The sequence below is a fragment of the Acartia tonsa genome, chromosome 13, assembly GCF_053477335.1.
Source record: "Acartia tonsa isolate MP-2025a chromosome 13, ASM5347733v1, whole genome shotgun sequence".
NCBI lineage: Eukaryota > Metazoa > Arthropoda > Copepoda > Calanoida > Acartiidae > Acartia > Acartia tonsa.
In genome coordinates, this window is record NC_137272.1 from 40340827 (window position 1) to 40363308 (window position 22482).

A 22482-nucleotide genomic window follows, 5' to 3' on the forward strand; every position below is an offset into this window, starting at 1 on the left:
TATTAACTAATGCACAAGAAACACATAAAAACAAGAACTAAAGCGTTCATAGAAAGGACAGAAACCTACCTTATTGACGTTATCACAGAAATATCACTATTACAGTCTGTAGTCTCGGTGTGTACGGACTGTACTATAGACGGAGTACGGCTTGGCTCGCCCAGGCCAAGCAGGCCCATATACCCCTCTCCTGAAACACAATATTGTAGTTCAAATCATTCCACAAGAGGTCTTAAAATAATTCAACAAGAAAATATGATATAAAACAATATAGTTAAATATAAATGCGTCTTTCTAACTCCACAATTTTCTTCTTCATTAAAGGGATCATTAAGATTGTTATACATTTGAATAAATAATACATACATAACATTTAGTTTGTTCTTTATAGTCTATTTGTTTTCTTATAGTTTAAGGAAATGAAATAAAATCTTTTAAAAACTGATATATACCTGCCGAAGAACAGCTGACATCTGGCGAGGTCAATGGTAGGCCAAGGATGCTGGAATTGTTGTTGTTGCCAGGTAGACCAGCCAGGCCAGGTGGCAGGCTGGATCTGGCACCATTGCTGGTTGGGGTCAGCCCAGTGTAACATTGTGCTTTTGTACTCACTAAAACAAAAGTTTTAATACATTTATGGATTATTATAATTTTTTAGATAATACAGCTTTTTTTGTTTGACACTAAAGATTCACGAAAGTGTTTTGGGAAGATTTTAGGCCATTTTTCAAGCCTCCATCACTCTCTTCTAGAGGTAAGGGGTGAAGCAACTAGTATTAATAAAGTAGAACATTGAAATATATAAAACGACTAAAAAATCTATTTCTTTCCAAGAACTGCTTAATCAATTTTTTGTATGTATAAAGAGAATTAAGTTGCATATATTAAACAGTCTTCCAGGTGAAACAAAATAAATTCTTTATAGTCGGACGGACGGACCATAATTTTAGAATAGCTGCGCTACTCATTTTTTTAGTTTTAGTATCATAGAATAAGGAGGAATAGAAGTGAAAACCCTAAAAATTTCTGGGAAATTAGAAGGAATCTTTGACTTGCGCAGTAAAGACAATAATGCTAAAGTACAAATCACAATGACTAGTTGGACAAAATTAGAAAAACCTATCAAAATCTAATATATACTGTTAAAATTTTTTTGATCTTCATAATTTAAAATATGTATTGTAGTGTAACACACATGACTTTAGAATAATTCTCAGTTTTAAGAAGGTAATTAATTACCCGTAAATAAGAGTATCTGATTGAGACTGTCTCCTCTGATACACACCTTTTATTGAAGTGAAGACAGCATTAGCTGCTTGGTCGTTTTAGACAGATGAAAAGTCACTTAACATTATATTGTTTTAATTTTGGTAAGTATGATTGACCACATATGTAATTTTTATAGGACAGTTAAATGGGTACAGCCCCTTCCTCCCCCCTCCCCCCCTACCACAAGTTAATGTATGGATGTAGTTGCTTCATGCATAAATCAGCTGTTTAAAAACATACCTAAGAGCGCAACCTAGTTTTATAATATAAATAACAAGAACAATATTTTTTGTAAATTTTCTTACATAAATAAATTTTTTAAGGCTTAAAATGCACATCAAATTCATTTTTAATCCATTGTGAATAGGGAAGAGAAAGGTGGAAGCTTGGCTACAAGGCTTTTAGTAAATTATTGCAAAAAGGATTTATTTTGAATATTTTTTCTGAATAATTACTGAAATCATGTTATTTACTAACAGCCTTATAGCCGTTTTTGTCTTTCAAATGTTCCATTTTTACTTCAGGCTAGCCAGGCATAATCTTCTACCTGGATTATATTCTATACTTTATCTTCTTTGTTTAGTATAGATGTATCTAAAATAAAATTTTAGTATCAGAGAATAAAACAGCTTACTGTCACATTACAACAAATTACACAAAGTACACAACAAATAAACAAGGATGACAACATCCATAAGTAAAAAAGAACAAAAATTATGTAAGGGACAAAGCAGATGTTCAGTTGTCATTAAAAAGAAAAGAAAGAGGGAGAATATGCAAACAATTGAAGATAATCACGAAACCTTTAAGAAATAGGTTTAGGTCTTTAGAAGAGTGATAGACAGACAGACGAACAAAACAATGTATAACAAGATACGCATATGTCATAGGAATCTTTACTGAAAATTTTAGATGGTCATCTTTAATAGCAGCTAAAAAACTCACATTTCACCCTTAGTGTAACAAACTGACGGAGAGACAAAGCAACTAATAGAGTAGCTTCGCTACAAAAAAAAAAAGTTTCTATAAAACAGAGTCACAAAATTACATGTTAATACCAATAAACCTGGAACATAATGTTCATTTAGTTCTTTTATTTGTTTGTTTATAAGACTAATGTTTAAACAATATAATAAAATATAAATTAAGTCTCTACAAATCACACAACATGTAAAATGCATAAAAACAAACTTTTTATTAACGCTCTGATGATTGATTTATTCATGTTAGAATCGTATCTATCAATTTCAAACTTTGAATGGTGGTTCGTGTTGACCTCTAGGGGCTTGGTGTCGCTTCGGGTTCTAGACCTCTCAAAGCCCCTTAACATCCCTTTGGCCATCCATTTGCTTGACACCTAACTCTTTAATTTCATGACCTTTGTCTGGAAGTCCTATCTGTGCATGTTAATGAGTTGCGCCTACAAGACGACATGTTACCAGTTACGCCAATAAATCATTAGCAACAGTTGCATCAATTTTTACATGTTAATTTTTTAGCTTTCTTGTAAACAACTTTGTTAGAAGATGTAATTAATTATCCATTAAGGATTCCTATGACTATTTGGCTCAATTTTAAAGGTGCAGCTGGTTATTATCATTCTTGTTTTTATACCTACAAAGTCTGTTTACAAGGCAGATGTGCTTTTAGTGCTTGTTGTATTGACTGTAAAAAGACCTAATATGGTTGAAACTAGTAAATTCCTGGCGTAAAATTGAATTAATCTTCATGTAAAAAAAATATATTCGACTTTTTCGTTGACCATATTTCAATATATTAAATAAAAACATGTGTAGAGAAGTATATGGAATAATAGCCTAAAACCAGCAAATAAACTATGTGAACCTTACCTAAAAAGGAGAACTCAATCAGTTTAGTGGTTAGACAGACAGAAAAACTAAATAACTTACTTCTTTACATAAAAATAGAATATGCAGTATAATAGCTTAAAACCATCTAGTGATGTTAACTAAGAAAAAAATTGCAGTGATAGGCTATTGCACTAAATACTACTAGGAATTCCCTCCTTGTCTAAGATAAACAGTAAGTAACAGAAGTACAGACAGACATACAGACAGACATACAGACACAGTCACTTACAGAGTATCAACACTGATAAAAAAGTAAGAATATTAATATTTTGTTAATAAAAGGATTTATCATAAGAAGGATGACAACATTCATAAAAGCAAAGCTTTTAGAGTGTCAGAATTAAATAATCCGAATATAAAAGTTAAAACATAATTGTAAGTAAATTTGTTGAAAAACTGCTTAAATACAGGATAATGTTATGGACATACTTATACTTTTAGGACTTGATTATAGAGATACTTTGCTTATAACATTGTACTTTGTTGTCCTAGGAATAAGTATTCCAAAAATTAGTTCATTCGGATAAAATATAACACATAAAAATTTGTTGTTAAAAAAGTTAAAAATCAACATGTTTAAAATGAATGCAAGGATATTCTGGCAACGATTAAAGAGTTGCTACGCTTTCTAAATCGTACTTAACTACTACATGAATCACCATGCAAAGTTTAAAATTGATAGGACAATTTTAACATCGAAAAAAAGCTTACCTTTACGGACATACGGACCTACCCAAATTATATAAAAGCTTCGCTTTTAATAACAGAAAGAAAGCAATCACCGCAGAAATAAACCAGACAGACAAAGGGATCATAAAAGATTTGGGGTTCCAACATTATTCTTATCCTATTATGAAAGTACTAGGATGTCTTTCTATCTTGTGTAGCGAAGGATAGCGCTAACTAGTGGGTCTATATTGTGAAGTTCTTATAGGTCCAGGGAAGGTTTCAAATTTTTTGGAGGGAGAAATCATCCCTTGAAAAAAAACTCATGAATTATTGATCTAGAAGACAGCTAAAAAAAGTTAGGGACGTGACAATTGACGTAAAAGTGTCTTTCCACCAAAGTCAATTCGTATAGTTTTGCCTTTAGTAGAAAGTAAATATCTTGGGAGAAAGAAGGGTTGGCAATTTAATAAACAGCTAATGTCCACTCCCTCCCTGGAAAGAAAGGGAATATTATACGGTTGTAAAACCAGTTATTGGGCCCATATAAACATCAACAAAATTGATATCAACCATTTTTCACTTTTTCCTCATTCCTCGTTTATTATAAGTGAAACTATTCTAAAACTATTCCAAGTTTGTCACTTAATTCCTCTTTTTTTTTAACTTTGTTAAACTTGTTCTGCTACTGACTAATATTATTATCCTTGTTCTCTATATTTTTCAAAATAAATTTATCTTTAACTTCGGGAAAATAACAGTCATATATAAAAATATTTTAAAAATCATCTCAAGATGTTAAAATAAATATATTTGTCAAATTCTTTTATGATTTTAGTGAATAAAACAATGGACATCTTCAATCATGATAAACATAATTACCCCTTCTGTAGAACAAAATAATTTATTTAAATTTTAGACATGATAGACTTGAACCAATCAAGATTTTATAAAAAGTACCCAAAGTTTTTTTTGCCAACGAATGCGAGGGAATTGTAATAAAACTTTGGATACCAGTATAGTTACCAATCGAATGCCCCCCACCTTCCCTGGAAATAATGCAATATTTGACATATTCTTATTCCAGAGGTGGATTCTTAAAAAAAATTTGCCCCACTAATCGCTTAGTGGAGCAAAATTGTTTTTTTGAAAAATCCTCCAAAATCACATAAAAAATCTACAAAAAATTAAATAAAATCTTATGTTCATAACCCTTCAATGATTTAGTTTATTTCTTTTTGTAGATTTTTAATGTGATTTTGGTGGATTTATCACGAAAACAATTTTGCCCCACTATTTTTAAGAATCCACCTCATATATCTACATATGTTTACAATTTTCCCTTTCTCTTAGTTTTGAAAGTGTAGCAACTATTTGTTTTGCTTCATATGTTAGTTTCGAATTTGTTTTTGTACGTTTAAAAAGATCTAACTTTTTTATGATTTCTTGTAAATAAAATAAATCTTTAAAAAATGACTTACATTCTAGTAGTGCTCGTGGCATCTAGAGGCTCGAAGGGTAAGGAAAGAGCAGAAAAAGAGCCTACAACTATACCTAGACTTGGAATTAAAAATAAAATAGCCTAAAACCATCCCAAGGCCTACATGAAGCTTCACTAAAATATAGAAATCATTTGGTTGAGTAGTTATTGATATCTTAAGCTTCAGACAACTTTAAAACTTTACTACTTTACAGGATTTCTTTTTATGGATTTTTTCATCCTTGTTTAATATAAATAAATACATATGTACAAAAAGATTTTTCCATTCTTCATTCTTTGGTATGTGTCATTCTTAGGGATAAAAGAAAAACACAAAAAATAGAATATATATATAGGGTGACCATACCAACCCCCACCCCCTACTTTTATGGTTGATTTCATATTGGCGGTTTTGACAGGAAAAAATTAATATAAATAAATACAACATATGTTGCAAAAAAATATTTTTAATTGATTATTTTAAAATAAATGTATCTCAGTTTGAATTTTTATATTATTATTCTCAGCCTAATTAAATTTAAATGTCGAACAAGTTTCAGGAAAAATATTTTTTGGCAAGCTTTTTTTATGGATGGTTAAATGACAGGTTTCAAAGGTTTAGGGGAGTTTATAGAAATTAAGGGGGAGTACCCCCCTCCCCCCCCCCCACCACCACCACCCCTTGGACGTCTATCTGTAGAATGTTATTTAAGGTGTATTTTTTTACAACTTTTTCCTAAAAAATCATATAAACAAGAATGTAAAAAAAATCCCCATCCTTCTGTATTTACTTTTTTCTTCCCATATTCTGTAAATATAAGTGTATTTCCTACGTGTTGTATCAAAACAACAATCTATAATACAAAGTAGAATGATGTCTGTCCGTCCGTCGGTCTGTTCGTCTGTCTGTCCGTCTGTTCGTCCCTTAAGATCTCGGTAACCACTGAACCGATCGGATTCTACTCTTCAGGGAATATACCTACTGGTCCTGTGGTGGTTTTAGGCTATTTTCTTGGAGGTTGGGACACCCCCATCCCCCCCAAAAAATGAAAAAATCCCCCCCTCAATTTTTTTCTTAATTATTTAAAATTAGTGGTGAAGTGGGGGCTTCACATAAGTTACTTAATTTTTTTTAATCATTTAAAATTTTTGGGGGCATCTCCAGAGGTAATTATTTTTTTTCTTTAATTACCTCTTGGGGCAAAGCCCCTAGAGGCTAGGGGCGAAGCCATTAGTTTATCATAATTGCTTTAAATAGCACAAAATTAAATATTAGTTAAGATGGATTTTCGTTACAAAAATAAAAATAAGAATAATTTGATGTTGATCAAACGACATTTGAAAGTCAAAAATACATTAATCAATTTAACTTACTGTACATCGAAACAATATTCCTTTAATAACACTACCCTTTTTATTGAAGTCCTAAATGTGCGGTGTGGCTAAATGTGGCACCTGTTTATTAGCCAAGACATATATCCCCATTTTGATATTAACTTCACGCCAAAGACATACCAGAGGTATGAACCAATTAAAATTACTTGTAAATATGAAACATTTTATAAAATACTCAGTAATTAGACAATTTATGATAAATTGATATACATCCCCAATGATGATGTACAAAATTACCCTCCCTGTAGAATACATTTATTGGTAGAAAAGATTGAACACTAGTAGTTTAGAATAAACCAATCAAAATTCAATAAAACTTTGGGTCCCAGTATAATTTACAGTCCAATGTCCCCTCTTTCCTTGAAAGTACCCAACGGATTATTACAATACACGATAAATGAGTAGTATTGAAGAAACACTGTACTCTGTGTATTTATTTATGTACACAGTCATTTTTCTCGCGTCAATAATCAACAAAAGAGAAAAAATACTTTTAGTTATACACAGGGAAAAAGTAATAAATAAAAATGGCTAAAGTATATCCTATTATATAAAGTAGTAAGGTTTTATTTTTATGAACCGATTAAGTTCTCCTTATTAGGGAAACTTCATATAGGTCCCGGGCTGGTCTTAGGCTATCTTATTTTCAGATTTACCCCTTAGTATAAAATACACCTATATGCTAGGGGCGCAGCCACTAGTATATTTAGAATTGGAAACAAAGAAATCTTTATGCTTTTTTCCAGGGGGGTGAAAACTTCGTTGAAAAAATATGCTAGAATTGGTCCGTGTGGCTGACATTGAATGTCAATTTGGGTAAGTTAAAAGCGTCCAATAGATTTTTAAGCTTTGCACGAAAACTCCAGTAACAATAAGGACTTTTTTAAAGCTAAGCAACATTAAACTATATATACTTTTTCTTCAATCCAAATTATGTATCTTCCCTTTTCTATCTGTCCATTACTATAAAGGTAAAAGCTTATAGAGGGGTAATTAATTTTTAAATGTTTTACCAAAAAAATTTAGCTTTATAAAATTTAAAACTCTGATTTGTAGCTAAAAACGATATAATTTTTAGGTTCTTAAGATTTTTTCTGTGATATACAGAAGTAAATGTTCATAATAATATAAAAATAAATAATCTAATATGTTTTTTATCCATTATAAAAAAAATCTGGACTGGTTAAAGTTACATTACAAGCTGTAGAGGATGGAAAACACCATTAGGTCTTGTTATAGAGTGGTTCTGAACGAAAACTTGCTGATAAAGTTCATGATTACTTGGCTCAAACATTTTTCAGGCAACCAACCCTTTGATTGCACGACCATTGTCTATAAGTCCTGAATTTTGATGGTCACAGTTCAAATAAGTTCTTAAAGACTAGCAAGTATAAAATAAACAGCCATTCGTCATTTAAGATAGTCAATTAAAGTTCCAAAACGTACTAGTGTGACATATGTATTATAACTGCTTTATAGCAGTTTTTGAAGTAAAATCTTTGCTACATATGGAAAATTTTGTTTTTGTATATTTTATATTTTCTTTAAATGGATACCTACAATCACTCAACTCAAAGATAGATAGAATCTATTTTAAAAAAATAAAAGCTAATAAAAGAAAATTACCCATCTGTTCTCAATTCTCCCTTAAACGCTGCAATTATAGGACGGATGGACAGACGAACCATACATATTGATCAGGGGAATATCAAAATATATATTTGTAATCAAAACTGTTCACACAGTACAGCCAATGTTAAACCTAACCAAATTAACTTTAGCGCAATTTTAAAACACAGTTTCGAAGATTTTCTCGAAAAAAAAGATTTTTGATCAAATAATGTAAGCTATATTTTATACAATACTAGCGGCCATGCCCTTAGAAGCCTCTAGGGGTACTTAAGGTGGGAGGGGGAAAAGTTTCCCCCACCCATTTTTAATTGAGTTTTAAAAAGAAAAATATTTTTTTTGGAAGAGTCATATTTATTATTAATAAACCTTCAATGGACTTATAAGAAGCTTCAATGTAAAGGAGAACCATATCGGTTCAGCAGTAAGCGAGATCCTTCGCTACAGACAAAAAAAGCTTACTTCTTTATATACAAGGATATGATATTTTGCTATCTTGTATAAACATATAAAAGTAATCAAATACCAATAAAGGATTTTTGGGTGGATATACATAGAATCTACTTTTCTGCAGGGGGTCTAAAGGGATAAGACAATGGCCGATAAATTGATGTACATCCAAAATAATGATACACAAAATTACCCCTTCTGTAGATTAAAATTAGTGGTTGAAACGTTTGAACACTCAACTTAATGAATTAACCAATCAAAATTCCCTTAAGTCCCAAAAGTTGTTAAGCCAATTAATAAGATAGCTTATATAGCTCAAAAAGTGATATTGCACCTAAATAAAACTATCCTGCTTGTAACTCTTTCGCTGATAAAAAATAAGATATTCATTGCCTTTTTTGATTTGAAAAGAACTTATCAAGTAAATGTGTGGTAATCGGTTTATTTAAGATTCAAATCAGGATTATTCTAACATGTAATATACACAAATGTTTAAAAAGTTGAAATTAAGTTTCTGAGACATGTAGAAAGCTAAAAAAAACTCAAAAATAGTTATAAACCTTCTCTGGACCTGTAACTTTTATATAATAACAAAGAAAAAGTTTAAAAGTATGTGTTATGAAAAATGTTTCCCATAAAGAAAGGATTACAGCCTTAAAGAATAATCCTATACACAAAAAGCTGGATGTATACATGATCTTTATTATCTCATAAATGGCAAGACTGATTAGAAAGGCTTTAATCAAATAAGGGTGGGGGGAGGTTATTAGTTTAGGCCCTGTTAGGTTAGGTAATATTGGGTACTGGGATATCCTGCAGGGCAAGAGCCCCGCTGTTATAGACCCCGCATGGCTCCCAGCAGAAATTTGACGTAGGAGGAAGGGGAGGGGGGAATTACCACCTTCCTTATTTTCAATTAAATAACGATTAAAGGGAAAGCAACCTCTTGACTTACTTACCTAACCTAACCTAACCTAGATGATGCTAATTCATATTCACATACTTTTCTAACAATCTAAATTAGTTGGGAGGGGGGGGGGGGACGAGACCATTGGTGACAAAAAACGTATTTTTCTACTAGCACCCACTAGACTTACTTACTTAACCTAACCTAACCTAACCTAGATGATGCTAATTCATATTCACATACTTTTCTAACAATCTAAATTAGTTGGGAGGGGGGGGGGGGGACGAGACCATTGGTGACAAAAAACGTATTTTTCTACTAGCACCCACTAGACTTACTTACTTAACCTAACCTAACATAGAACATGCTAATTAAAATTCACTAACTTTTCTAGCAATCAAAATAATTGGGGAGGGGGGGGGGTGAGACCATTGGTGAAAAAAAAAGTATTTTTCTACTAGCACCCACTAGACTTACTTACTTAACCTAACCTAACCTATATATAACATGATAATTCAAATTCACATACTTTTCTAACAATCTAAATTAGAGGGGGGGGGGGGAGATAATTGGGGAAAAAAGGTATTTTTCTACCAGTAATGCTGGTAATAACAGAAAGTTTAAAGGTAAAAAATTATTTCTTCATGTTTTGTGTTAAAATTACAACAAATCTACTATTGATTAAAAAAGGTTAAAAAATAATAAATAAGGCCTTTAAACTTGTTCAGCAGAGCAGGTTTTGTTTTTAAATAAAATAATTATATGTATGCAATCTAAGCGCAGCTACTCTTTAAAAAGGTCAAGTCAGTTCGTCTCTCCGTTGCTATGTACGAAAAGTATTACTACTTTCCTAATTTTGATCTAAGCACTACAATTTAAATGTGTTACTTATAGCTTATAAAAATTTTAGAATGAATATTGATTTGAAATCTATTTTAATTTAGTACTGAAAAATCACCCAAAAAAGCAGTGATCTTAAGGGATAAGACAATGGATGATAACTTGATATACATCTCTAATGGTGATTAAAATTATCCATTCTGTAGATTAAAATTATGGTAAAAAGTTTGAACACTGCAAATTTAGAGCCAATCAATAAAAGTACCCAAAGTTTTTGTGCCAACGAGTCTAAAAACTTTGGTTACTAGTGCAATTTACTGTCCAATGTCCCCTCCCTCCCTGCCAAAATGAGGCACTTGCTAAAACTAATATTAACACCAGTTTTCCCTATTTGTTTCCCCCTTTAAAGATGCAAAAAAAGTTTTCATACAATACACATTTAATACAGTGTCATAAAAATTTTTAAAAATTTAAGATAATTTTTTTTATTTATCTAATAAAGGGCTATTTTTTTGTTAATGCGAATTTAAGCATTTTTTATATCCAACAGTCACGGCCAATAGTTTAACCCCCCGCAGTCGCAGCCAAGCCAAACCTTTTTTTTAATCTGCAGCCGTTGTCGAGCTAACAGATCTATATTATAGATGTATATACAGACAATTACCTCCCTTCCTATTTCGACGACCCTTTTTGTCTGCTTCTCAATTATTTTCTGCAACTTGGATGTTTTAATAGAAGCAACACCATTGGTTGATTTTCAATGATCCAATAGAAAGGTTGCACAAGGTTGACTTAACAGCTTTCGTGCTTCGTCCTAAAGATACCTTCGCTTTAAAAAATATTTTCTGTATATTTTTTTACGGAATTATGACACTTTTTAGATCACAGTGCGAAGTGTTAAGATTCCAAATGTCTTCCAAATAAGTTTGATATTTACGCGACAAGAATAGAAATGGGGACAACAAAACTTATATTACAGGGTGACCAAATAGTTTTTTAAAGAAAGAAACAGGGTGTCAAAACAAGGTACTAAGGAAAAAACATAGTCCTTTCTATTACACTAGTGCCCATCGTGTTATAACCACAATATCTTATTTGTTGGCTCAAAACTTTTGGGAACTTATATTGAATTTTGATTGGTTGGTTGTGTCTGAACTTTTCAACTAATAATTGTTATCTATAGTAGGGGTAATTTTGTTTATTATCATTGCAGTATATCCATGTATCGTCCATTGTCTTATCACTTAAGAATTATTGAGAAAATATACAGTGTTAAGCATAAAACAATTTTTAGGGTCTCACAAAATCTCTTCTATTCAAAAATATACAAGACACCCTGTATATAAGCACACACACGCACAAAGACACACCATAAGACATGTATCTAAAGGGATGAGACAATGATCAATAAATTAATGTACATTTCCTATTATGATACACAAAATTACCCCTTCTGTAGATTATAATTTGTAGTTTAAACGTTTTGATAGACAATTTAATGAACCAACCAATCAAAATTCAATTTTAGTCTCCCAGGTTTTTATCCAACGAATAAGAAACTGTAATTAAAAAAATTTTGGGATTCGTGTAATATACAGCGGAATGTCCCCTCCCTCCCTGTGTAATGTAAAGCAATATAAAATAATATCTTTCTCTAATATTAAATTTCATCACTGGCTATGACAATACAATAATTCACAGACAATTTCAAGCAACACCAATATACCATCCTATTATTTAAAGTAATAGGATAATTTGTTTGTCAGTTAAGATATCGCAAACCTCTAAGCCTTTAAAGTTAGCTTCACATAGGTCTCGAAATGGAGTTAGGCTATTCATTTATAAATTTAAGGCTTGGGATAGATTTATGTTTTTCTGCCCCTCTCCTTCCCATTCTTAAAATTCTGCGTCCTTAGCATCTAGGTGCGTTGTGTTCGAAGACCCAAAGTGTAAATATAGACTTAAAACATGCACCCTAACACTTACTTTTCAAATAAAATAGCCTAAAACCTTTCTGGGGCCTATGTCAAGGTTGGCTAAACAGAGACTTAATAAGTTCAAAGTTATTTCATTGAATTTTGATTGATTATGGTTCATTAGGTTGAGCGTCTATACGTTTTAACAACTAACCTTGTAACCTACAGAAGGGATAATTTTTTGTATTTGTGTTATTGGCCATTGTCTTATCCCTTTAGAATCCTGATAATCTAACAGGGCTTTGTAGGAATTCAATGGAATGAATTCAATTCATAATTTATCATTACAAACAAGACATTTAGATTTTCTTATTTTAAAACACAGACAATTAAATCCCATGGTAGCGAATAGCAGCCGAGATAATCTACTTTTTTTCCATAGAATTTCCCTGTCCAACTTATCGTGATGGATAGACAGACGGATAAAGTTAGTTATGTACAAGATGCTTACCTAATCATCATAGAAATCTTCACAAGAAATTTCATAAATCTATGATAAATGCCAGCAGAGAAAATCACATTTCCCCTTACGGACATTTGTGATTATAGAATAGCTTCACTGCCAATAAAAAGCTGTATTACATTTATAAATGATATGATAGTTAAAAATGGTCATGTAGCTATGTAGATTGTTTTGATAAAAAATCAAGGATTCTTTACATAAAGATAGTAAAATTGCTTCGTAAAGGGGATATTCCTTGACACAAGGTAATGTATAGTTAAAACCCAAAAAACAAAGGTTGTAGAATCAAACGGTTTAAAGGGTAAACTAACCTTTATTTTCTTGGCCGCTTCTACGGCGTGATTTCTGGTTGGTTCTGCCGCAATTGTACCGCCGATTCCCGCCGCCAACATAATCGTTCTCACATGAACTGGCCGCGGACAAGTCCTAAAACAAAGAAATAATTTATACTCAAGCAGAATATACATATTAAGAGCAGACAATTAAAATAATCAAAACTATTCAAGTCATCTTTAACCAGGGAGGGAGGAGAAATTATACTAGTACCTAAAGTTTTATATCCACGTTATCTTATTTGCTGGTTTTGGGTACTTTTATTGAGTATTGATTGGTTGATCCCAAACCAAACTAAAGAGTCAAAGAGAAGCTGTGATGTTGTTTATCATCATTGGGGATGTACATCAATTTAGCATTTATTGTCTTATCCCTTAAGATCCCTGCTTTATCATAGAACTGAAATAAATGTACGGAAAATATGCGTGCAGAGATGCTACGCATGCACTGAAAAAAAAGGCTTATACACTTAAAAAGAAACTCTTTCTGAAAATTGACAACCAATTAAATGCTTTCTTTTAAACCAAACAGTTTTCTATGTTCATACGAAACAGATAATATTTTTCTTCAGCAAACTTTAACATTTTAAATATTATATAATAGATTTTATAAATAATGAAAATTAATTGGGTAAATTTTAAGCGCCTTGTTATACAAAAATGTTTATTTAAGCGCATTTTAAAAGACATAAAAGTTGTTCATTTATTAGAGTAAAACACTAGAGGGAGAAAGGGTTAAATAACTGTATCTCCGCATCGCAACCGCCTTGTGCAACCTTTCTCCTATTGGGTTATTGAAAATCAACCAATGGAGTCGCTTATATTAACACAGCCAAGTAGAAAATAATTTAGAAGCGGACGAAAGAGGTCTTTGAAAAGAGAAGGAAGGCAGTTGTCTGTATATAAATCTATACTATAGATCTGTTGATCATTTACTCAATTTTGCTTTTTTATAATATTGTCTGTATTGTATGATATATCTTTTTAAGAGTTTTAAACTAAACAGTTTGAACCGTTTAACCTCCCATGGCTTGATTACCCCTCCCCACCCACCCCGCCAACCTTTTTTTCATTACTGCTTTAATAATAAACCAATACCCATTTTCTCCCCCCTCCCCTCTCCTTTAAAAGGGAGAAAAATTGGAAATTTTTTAACTATTAAATTTAAAATAAGAAAAGAGTCAATCTAGAACTAATTTTTAGAAATTTGACTTTTCAAAGAAGATTAGTATTAAAGAAAAATAATAAATAATCTATAATAAAGTTATAATTCGAGAAACCAATTTAATTTTTACTTATGGAAGGGAAACATTCCCAAGTTATGTAATAGCTGCATTACAAAAAATTCTAGATAAATTTTGAAATTTTTTTAATTTCCAGCCCAAATCCAAAGTGGTTGTTATTTTTCCATGACATAACCCCATTGTACAACTAATATAACTTTGATGGGGGGGATGTAATAGCCCCCCCCCCCCTCTCAGCATTTATATATGTGTGTGGGGGGGGGGGGGGCGTAGTTGACTGGACCCCCTACTGTCGTGTGTCGTGAGTCGTTATACGCCACATCTTCTTATATTATTAACAACCAACATAAAATAAAAAACCACCAAAAACATTTTTTTAAATAGCGTGTATGTCATACTTAGATTGGCAAGGAAGGGGACATTTGCAAGATTTATATTTCTTATATTGCCTTATACCTGCATTTTTGTAAAAAAGATTAATGGTAAAAAGACTATTTATATTAAATTTAATAGATGCTACTGTTGAAAATTTTCTGTAATGAATGAACCTATAAAATATTCTTATTATTATTACCAAACAACCAAACTAAGACGGTTGCTACAAACTCAATCTACTGTTTTAAACAAAACTAGCGGCTGCGCCCTTAGCATCTAGAGGCTCTATATTCGAAGGGCAGACAAATAGCCTAAAACCATACCCAGACTTATTTTTTAAAAATTAAATAGCCTAAAACCATCTCAGAGCCTATGAAAGGGTTCACTGTAAAGAAGAACCATATCGGTTCAGCAGTTAGCGAGATCCTTCGCTACAGACAAAAAAGCTTATTACTTTATATTATAGGATAACGATTTTGCCCCTGACGACTAAGGGCTCCGTATTTTTAAGGTAAGGTAGAGTATGAGGAAGTGGGCAGAAAAATAGCCTAAAACTACAAAAATAGTTTAAACACTTCCAATGAACTATGAGGAGCTAAATTGTTAAAGGGACTACTTTAAAAAGGAGAACCATATCGTTTCAGCGGTACAGATAGACAGACAGACACATAGACATCCTATTACTTTATAAATGATTTGTTATTCTTAAAATATATAATATCCTTAATAGTAAATTCAGTAGATGTTAACCACTAAGACAGACCAACGAAGCATATTATAATAGGATGCTGCATATAATAAGGTACACTACATAGGTAGGTAGTTAGATAGATAGATAGACAGACCAACGAAGCATATTATAATAGGATGCTTCATATAATAAGGTACACTACATAGATAGGTAGGTAGGTAGATAGATAGACAGACCAACGAAGCATATTATAATAAGATGCTTTATATAATTGGTAGTGCGAATTGGGCGCTTGTCCAATATTATGGTATGGAGATCGCTCTTCTATGAGTACTACTTAAAAACCTACTTTTACTGCAATACACATAGACATTCTCATCGTCGGTTCATCAGTTTAGAATGCTTTTCCCTTTACTCCCACAAGTATAATACGAATTTGGTTAAGCCCGTGGTAGCTCAACAAAGACCCACACGAAGTATTATATTGCTTTAAACTAAGAATAAATGGCTGGTTATGGTGTTCGATCTATATCATATAAGTATATTAAGCACTTTAAGAAGGAAGATGGTTTTATAAAGTGTATTTACATTACAAGTGAATAAGTTAAGTATGAAAATATTTACAGGCTAAGTGATAATAAACATAAGTAGTGTAGGACAGAAAATGCCCTAAGTCCAAAGCATTGAATGGTGCTAAGTGTTAGATCTCTAACATAAGACCCAAGCACAATTCATGCTAAGTACTGAGGGACCTAAATTTAAACTACAATGCATGCCAAACAACTGGCGTTGCTACAAAAGACCAACTCTACAAAAGACCAACGCCTACAAAAGACCAACTCTACAAAAGACCAACGCCTACAAAAGACCAACTCTACAAAAGACCAACGCCTACAAAAGACCAACGCCTACAAAAGACCAACACCTACATAAGACCAACAACTACAAAAGGGTCAATTTTTTAAAAGCAAGGTTGTATCGGGTTCGAAACTATTCCGTTACGTAGCAAACACAGACTTTGGACAAACTGTCGGACGGAATTTTAAAATTCAGCCTGTGGACAAAGTTATTCAAGAAAGAAATTTCGGTATTGAATTTTGTCCTTGTGTTTTAATCGCCATATTGGATATCATTAAAATTGGAAGATTTTTTCTTTAAAATTTAGAAGATTTTCAAGCCATTATTTGATTACATTGATACAAAAAAATAATTACATTTTTTTTCTTGTAATTGTGTCGCTTAAAATCTATTTAAAGCATACATTATATTCATTATATTTATTAATTTGATAAATACAAATATGATGCTACACCAGTTGCAGCTATAGACCTTCCAGCTCTACGATTTTTTGTAGTCGTTGGTCTTTTGTAGGAGTTGGTCTTTTGTAGGGTTGGTCTTTTGTAGGCGTTGGTCTTTTGTAGAACCGACTAGTTGGTCTTTTGTAGGCGTTGGTCTTTTGTAGAGTTGGTCTTATGTAGCAACGCCAAACAACTAAGTCATTACCTTTAAGCCAGAAGAACTTGATGGTTTGAGAGTCAATGAATAACTGAGATATTTTAAGAAGTGCAAGTTATAACAACAACTATTAATAAGGATCTAAGCCCTTGTCTGTTTAATAAAGTGTTTGTATGTTAAACTTGTGACGTAAATGCAACTATGGTTGTAGGCATACATACTAGTACAAGATGGTTACATGGTTACTTTAACAATAAACATAATGTTTTAATAAGCATATAACAATATTCAATCACATACAGTTTACCATGATTAGGCTAGCATTACCCATATAAGGTATTATATTGGTAAGAATAGACTAATAAATTCGTAAAAACATATAAAAAGTGCCTTAGGGCTAGCTAGAGTAATTGTATCTCATGCCTGAGTTACGCGCGATAATTACCATGGCATGTCAATCAAATATTTAGATCTAAATTTTATATGGTGTACAATTTACAGTAAACATAGGTAAGTGGACTAGATGCGAAGCATTTCTGTGAAAGTCGTGTTCGTACGTTCAAAGAATTTTGAAATTTGGGGATCGCATCTCCATAATAAGGTACACTACATAGATAGGTAGGTATATAGATAGATAAATGGACGGAGGGATAGATAGATAGATAGATCAAGTCTAAATAATCATTGAAAGAAAACGAAGTAGCGGGTTTCGTCGTATTTTCACAGTAGCTTTTGATAGGTTATTTTAGGTTAGATAAATGTTAATGATCGACAAGTAGGGTTAGAGCCTCCTGCAGGGGCTAGAAATATGAGAAAACCTACTGTGAATATGCGACAAAACCTTCTACTTCATTTTCTTTTCATGATCCAATAAAAAGTATAAATTCTAAAAAAAATTTATTCCTGATTTTTAAAAATTGATAGCTTTATCATATCATTAATTTTAATTTATGCTTATATAATCCATATTATTATGCATGGAAAATAAAAATTATGTAGAGCATACGTTGTTTTCTTATCAAGGGTGAAAATTTGCATAAATAGCACAGCAAAAAATAAGCAGGAAAACAGTATTTCTAAGTATTTCCTTGAAATATTCGATTATAGTGTAGCTCTTTTACTAAAAACTATTATCATTAACCTATTTTCAACGTTTTTAGAAGTGCTACAAACATAATTAATTATAAAATATCTACGCTTCAAAATTAAGGTCAAATGTAGCCTAAAACTTTCTTATTTTTAAGAAAGATAGTTTTATTTATGTTTATAATAGCTTGATATAGATATTAGACGCAAAAAGCTTAAATTTTAAAAAGGCTAGAGTGTTAAAAAATGTTCTTATGTGATTTTTTTTATATAATTACCATTAAGAGGTACTGTAAGAATCTTATATCTACAATATAACGCTATTTCAATAATGATATAATCTACTTTCGTTCTCTAAATTGATCACAAATGTTGGAAAAGCTATAAAATTGTATGAATATTTATAAAAATGCTCTAAAGTAATATTTCTATTAGTTTGATATATCGTATTATAAAGACAGAAAGATAGCTGTAATTAAACAAACTACCCCTCAATAAAAACCCAGACATGGATTTGTTTTCTTGAATACAATCTATGTGACAGTCCCCAAAGTTTCATAACAAGGTTTTCTTATTGGCTGGCTTGTTAATTTTGGCAATTTTATTGAATTTGGATTGGTTGGTTCATTAAGTTGAGTGTTTAATCGACAGAATAGGTAATCCTCATTGAGATTGTACATCAATTTTTAAGCCATAGTCTTATCCCTTTAGTTCCCTAGTCTTGAAGCTTTATTAGCTTAAAATTGTTGTACAATTTGAAGAAAAAAACTCAAAGAAATATTTTTACCCAAATATGATTAATCAAAAGTAGTAACATATCATAATTTGGGGGAAGATTAATAATCGTTTGTTGTCCTATCTCTGTGAATGTGGATCGAAATATCAATCTTTTTCTTCCCCGATTTTTAAAAGCGAAGCTTTTCTATAATTAGGGTTGGTCCGTACGTACGTCCGTACGTCCGTCCGTCCGAGATAGATAGCTTTTATTCGTTAATTTAGGCATGTTAGAATTGTCCTATCGATTTCAAACTTTGCATGAAGTTTCCTGTAGTAGTTAGGTACGATTTAGAAAGCGTAGCAACTCTATAATCATTACCAGAATGTCCGTACGTCCATTTTAAACATGTTGATTTTTCTAATTTTTTAACAGCAAATTTTTATGTGATCTAATTATCCGTTTGATCTGATTTTTGGTATATTGATTCCTGGGACATCAAAGAACAATATTTTAAGCGAAGCAACTCTATAATCAAATCCTAAAAATGTAAGTATGTCCATAAACTCAATAAACATTATCCTGTATCAAGAAGTTTTTTAACAAATTTACTTACAATTTTGCTTCGACTCTTATACTTTTATATTCTGATAATTCAGTTTAGACATTATACAAGTGTTAATGTCCGTTTGTCCTACCGTTTCGGTGCTTCGCTTTTATGGATGTTGTCATCCTTGTTTTATTTATTTTTAAGCAGAATTATGTATGTCCCAAATAAAACACAAAACTAGATTGTTTTTATTTTTTATAGAGATGTAATAAATTCTTATTTTTAGAGGTGTAGCAACTACATAAACGATGTATGATTGTCCACCTGTATTTTATTTTTATGTGATATAATCATCCTATTCATCCGATTTGGAATGATGATTTCAATTACAACAAGCTACAATGTTATAAACGAAGCATCTCTATTATAAAGCCCTTAAACTGTAAGTTTGCCCTTAAACAGTATCTTGCAACCAATTTAGGCAAAATGTGGCTTTTTCAGTTCTAACACTCTACAAGTGTTGATGTAAGTTTGTCCTACTGTTTCAGAGCTTCGCTTTTATGGATGTTGTCATAATCGTTGACAATATTATCCTATTTTATACAACAATATAACTTCTTATTTTTTTTCTATGTAAATAGTTTAATTAAAAAACAAGGACGAAATATTGTTCGGAGATATTTAAAAAAAAATGCGAATGTATAAGAGTCAAAGCAAAATTGTAAGTAAATTTGTTGAAAAACTGCTTGATACAGGATAATGTTTATGGACATACTTACATTTTTAGGACTTGATTATAGAGTTGCTTCGCTTATAATATTGTACTTTGTTGTCCCAGAAATCAGTATACCAAAAATCAGACAAATCGGATAATTAGGTCACATATAAATTTGTTGTTAAAAATGTAAAAAAATCAACATGTTTAAAATGGACGTACGGACATTCTGATAATGATTATAGAGTTGCTCCGCTTTCTAAATCGTACCTAACTATTATAGGAATCACCATGCAAAATTTGAAATCGATAGGACAATTCTAACATGCCTAAATTAACGAAAAAAAGCTATTTAAAAAAGTAAAAAAATCAACATGTTTAAAATGGACGTACGGACATTCTGGTAATGATTATAGAGTTGCTACGCTTTCTAAATCGTACCTAACTACTAAAGGAATCACCATGCAAAATTTGAAATCGATAGGACAATTCTAACATGTCAAATTAACGAAAAAAGCTATCCGTTACGGACGGACGGACGTACGGACGGACGGACGGACGGACCGACCCTAATTATAGAAAAGCTTCGCTTTTAAAAATAATAGTTGTATCGCCTCAAGCCTCTAGGGTAGGGGGGTGAAAGTTAGGCTAATAGCCAAAACCCACCATTTAACATTTTTAAAACTACAATGCAACCCATTAGGTCCAGTAATTTCCGAGATTTTTATCTTCAGACAAAAATACCTTACTACGTCATATTATAGGATATTACACTAAATAGAAAGGGAATATTTAAAATACGGACAAAGAATCATAAAAAATACTTTGCTCATGGTAAGAAAATTAATTTCCGAATTGTAAAACGATATGTTCTCTGATTTTATTAATAAATAAAAAAAAGTATTTACATTCTTTATATTTCAACCGTGAAAATTCTTTTAAACCTTAAGAACGCTATAAAACAGACGTTCGTTGCTAAACATGCATAAAAAGCTAATAAAAATAAATTATAATATTGATAAAAATTCACGGAACCTCGTCACATTTGCTAACGAATATTTTGGCATTATTGACTTTAAAACTTTGACGCGATAGGCCGGATTTTCGAAGATTTATTTTCAATTTTTTTCGAGAATTTTTAAAATTTGTATTTTCTATATCTTTGATTAATTGAAAATGTATTACAACTGTCAAATCTTTATTTCAATTCATCGTTTTTTGAAGGATTCTTAAAATCTGTAAGGTAAATTACCCAAAAACTGCGTAATTTTTGTAAAACTTACAACAACCAGTTTAATAATTCATAGTTTGTTTCATGTTTAACTCTAAATAAATTATATAAAAACAAAACAAAAAACATTTGTTGACACACAAAATTACTCGTTCTGTAGATTAAAATTAGTTAAAAACTTTGGGGTCTAGTGTAATGAACAACCCATGGTCCCCTCTCTCTTTGTACTACAACAATACCTTAATGAACTAAAACAAATATTAATTTTGACAGATAAAAAAATCCGGCAGCAATTTTTTCCTAAAATCCACGAAATAAAAGTCAATAAAAGTAAATCTCTGAACAAACATAAATATTTTTCACCATAAGGCTTATTTTGTTTGATAACATTATTCATATTGTTATTATTTTATCTTCTTTTTATAGAAAAAAAGTGTTTTACCTAAATGAAAAAATAAAATTTTAAACAAATAGAAAAAAATATTCAAAATGTTTTGATGGTCGAAATAATTCTTTAAAGTTTAATATCACGGGACATTGAATATAAAACTGAAAGGGAATATAAAAGGTCACTTTTATGCTTCATTTAATTTTGAATTTAAACTTTTTTCTCTGTGTATTTAAATTTTTATCTAAATTGTTTTTTTTAAAAGGTAGGAATTACATTTTAATTCTTATCTTTTTTCATTTAAAATTCATGAATTGAGCTATAATTCATAAAAAGTTCTTAGAACTTTGTCACAGTGTATTTAATTGATTTATGAACAAGTTTCATATAAATAATAGAAGCTTACAAAAATTTGTTTAATGACTAAGAGAATTAGCAATGTATTACCATAAAAAAAAACTATATTTTTGTTCTAAAAAATTTGGTTTTAAAGAACCTTTTTTTACTGAATAAACTCAATGGAAATCTTTTCTACATATGTAAAGTTGTGTGTCAGGTATATAAATATAAACTAGAAATGCTACCTTCACCTCCCCGTTTGTGGAAAATTTCCTTAAGCTAGAGGCTGAACCACCAGAGAGGTAATAAGCAGGAATCTAAATGGATAGAACAATGGCCGATAAATTGATGTACATCCCAAATGATGATACTCAAAATTTCCCCTTCTTTATATTAAAATTAGTGGTTGAAATGT

General features: G+C 31.2%; 1 protein-coding gene across 1 annotated transcript in view; it reads right to left on the reverse strand.

Annotated features, from left to right (window-relative positions):
* Positions 1-22482, reverse strand: part of LOC145304235 (uncharacterized) — a 292443-nt gene that overhangs the window by 102472 nt on the left and 167489 nt on the right. Inside the window, exons 4-6 of the mRNA XM_080146075.1 lie at positions 13258-13372; positions 453-611; positions 70-190 (exon numbers count right to left, since the gene is read on the reverse strand). Coding sequence (XP_080002201.1) covers positions 70-190; positions 453-611; positions 13258-13372 — 395 coding nt within the window. The remainder of the gene's footprint in view (positions 1-69; positions 191-452; positions 612-13257; positions 13373-22482) is intronic.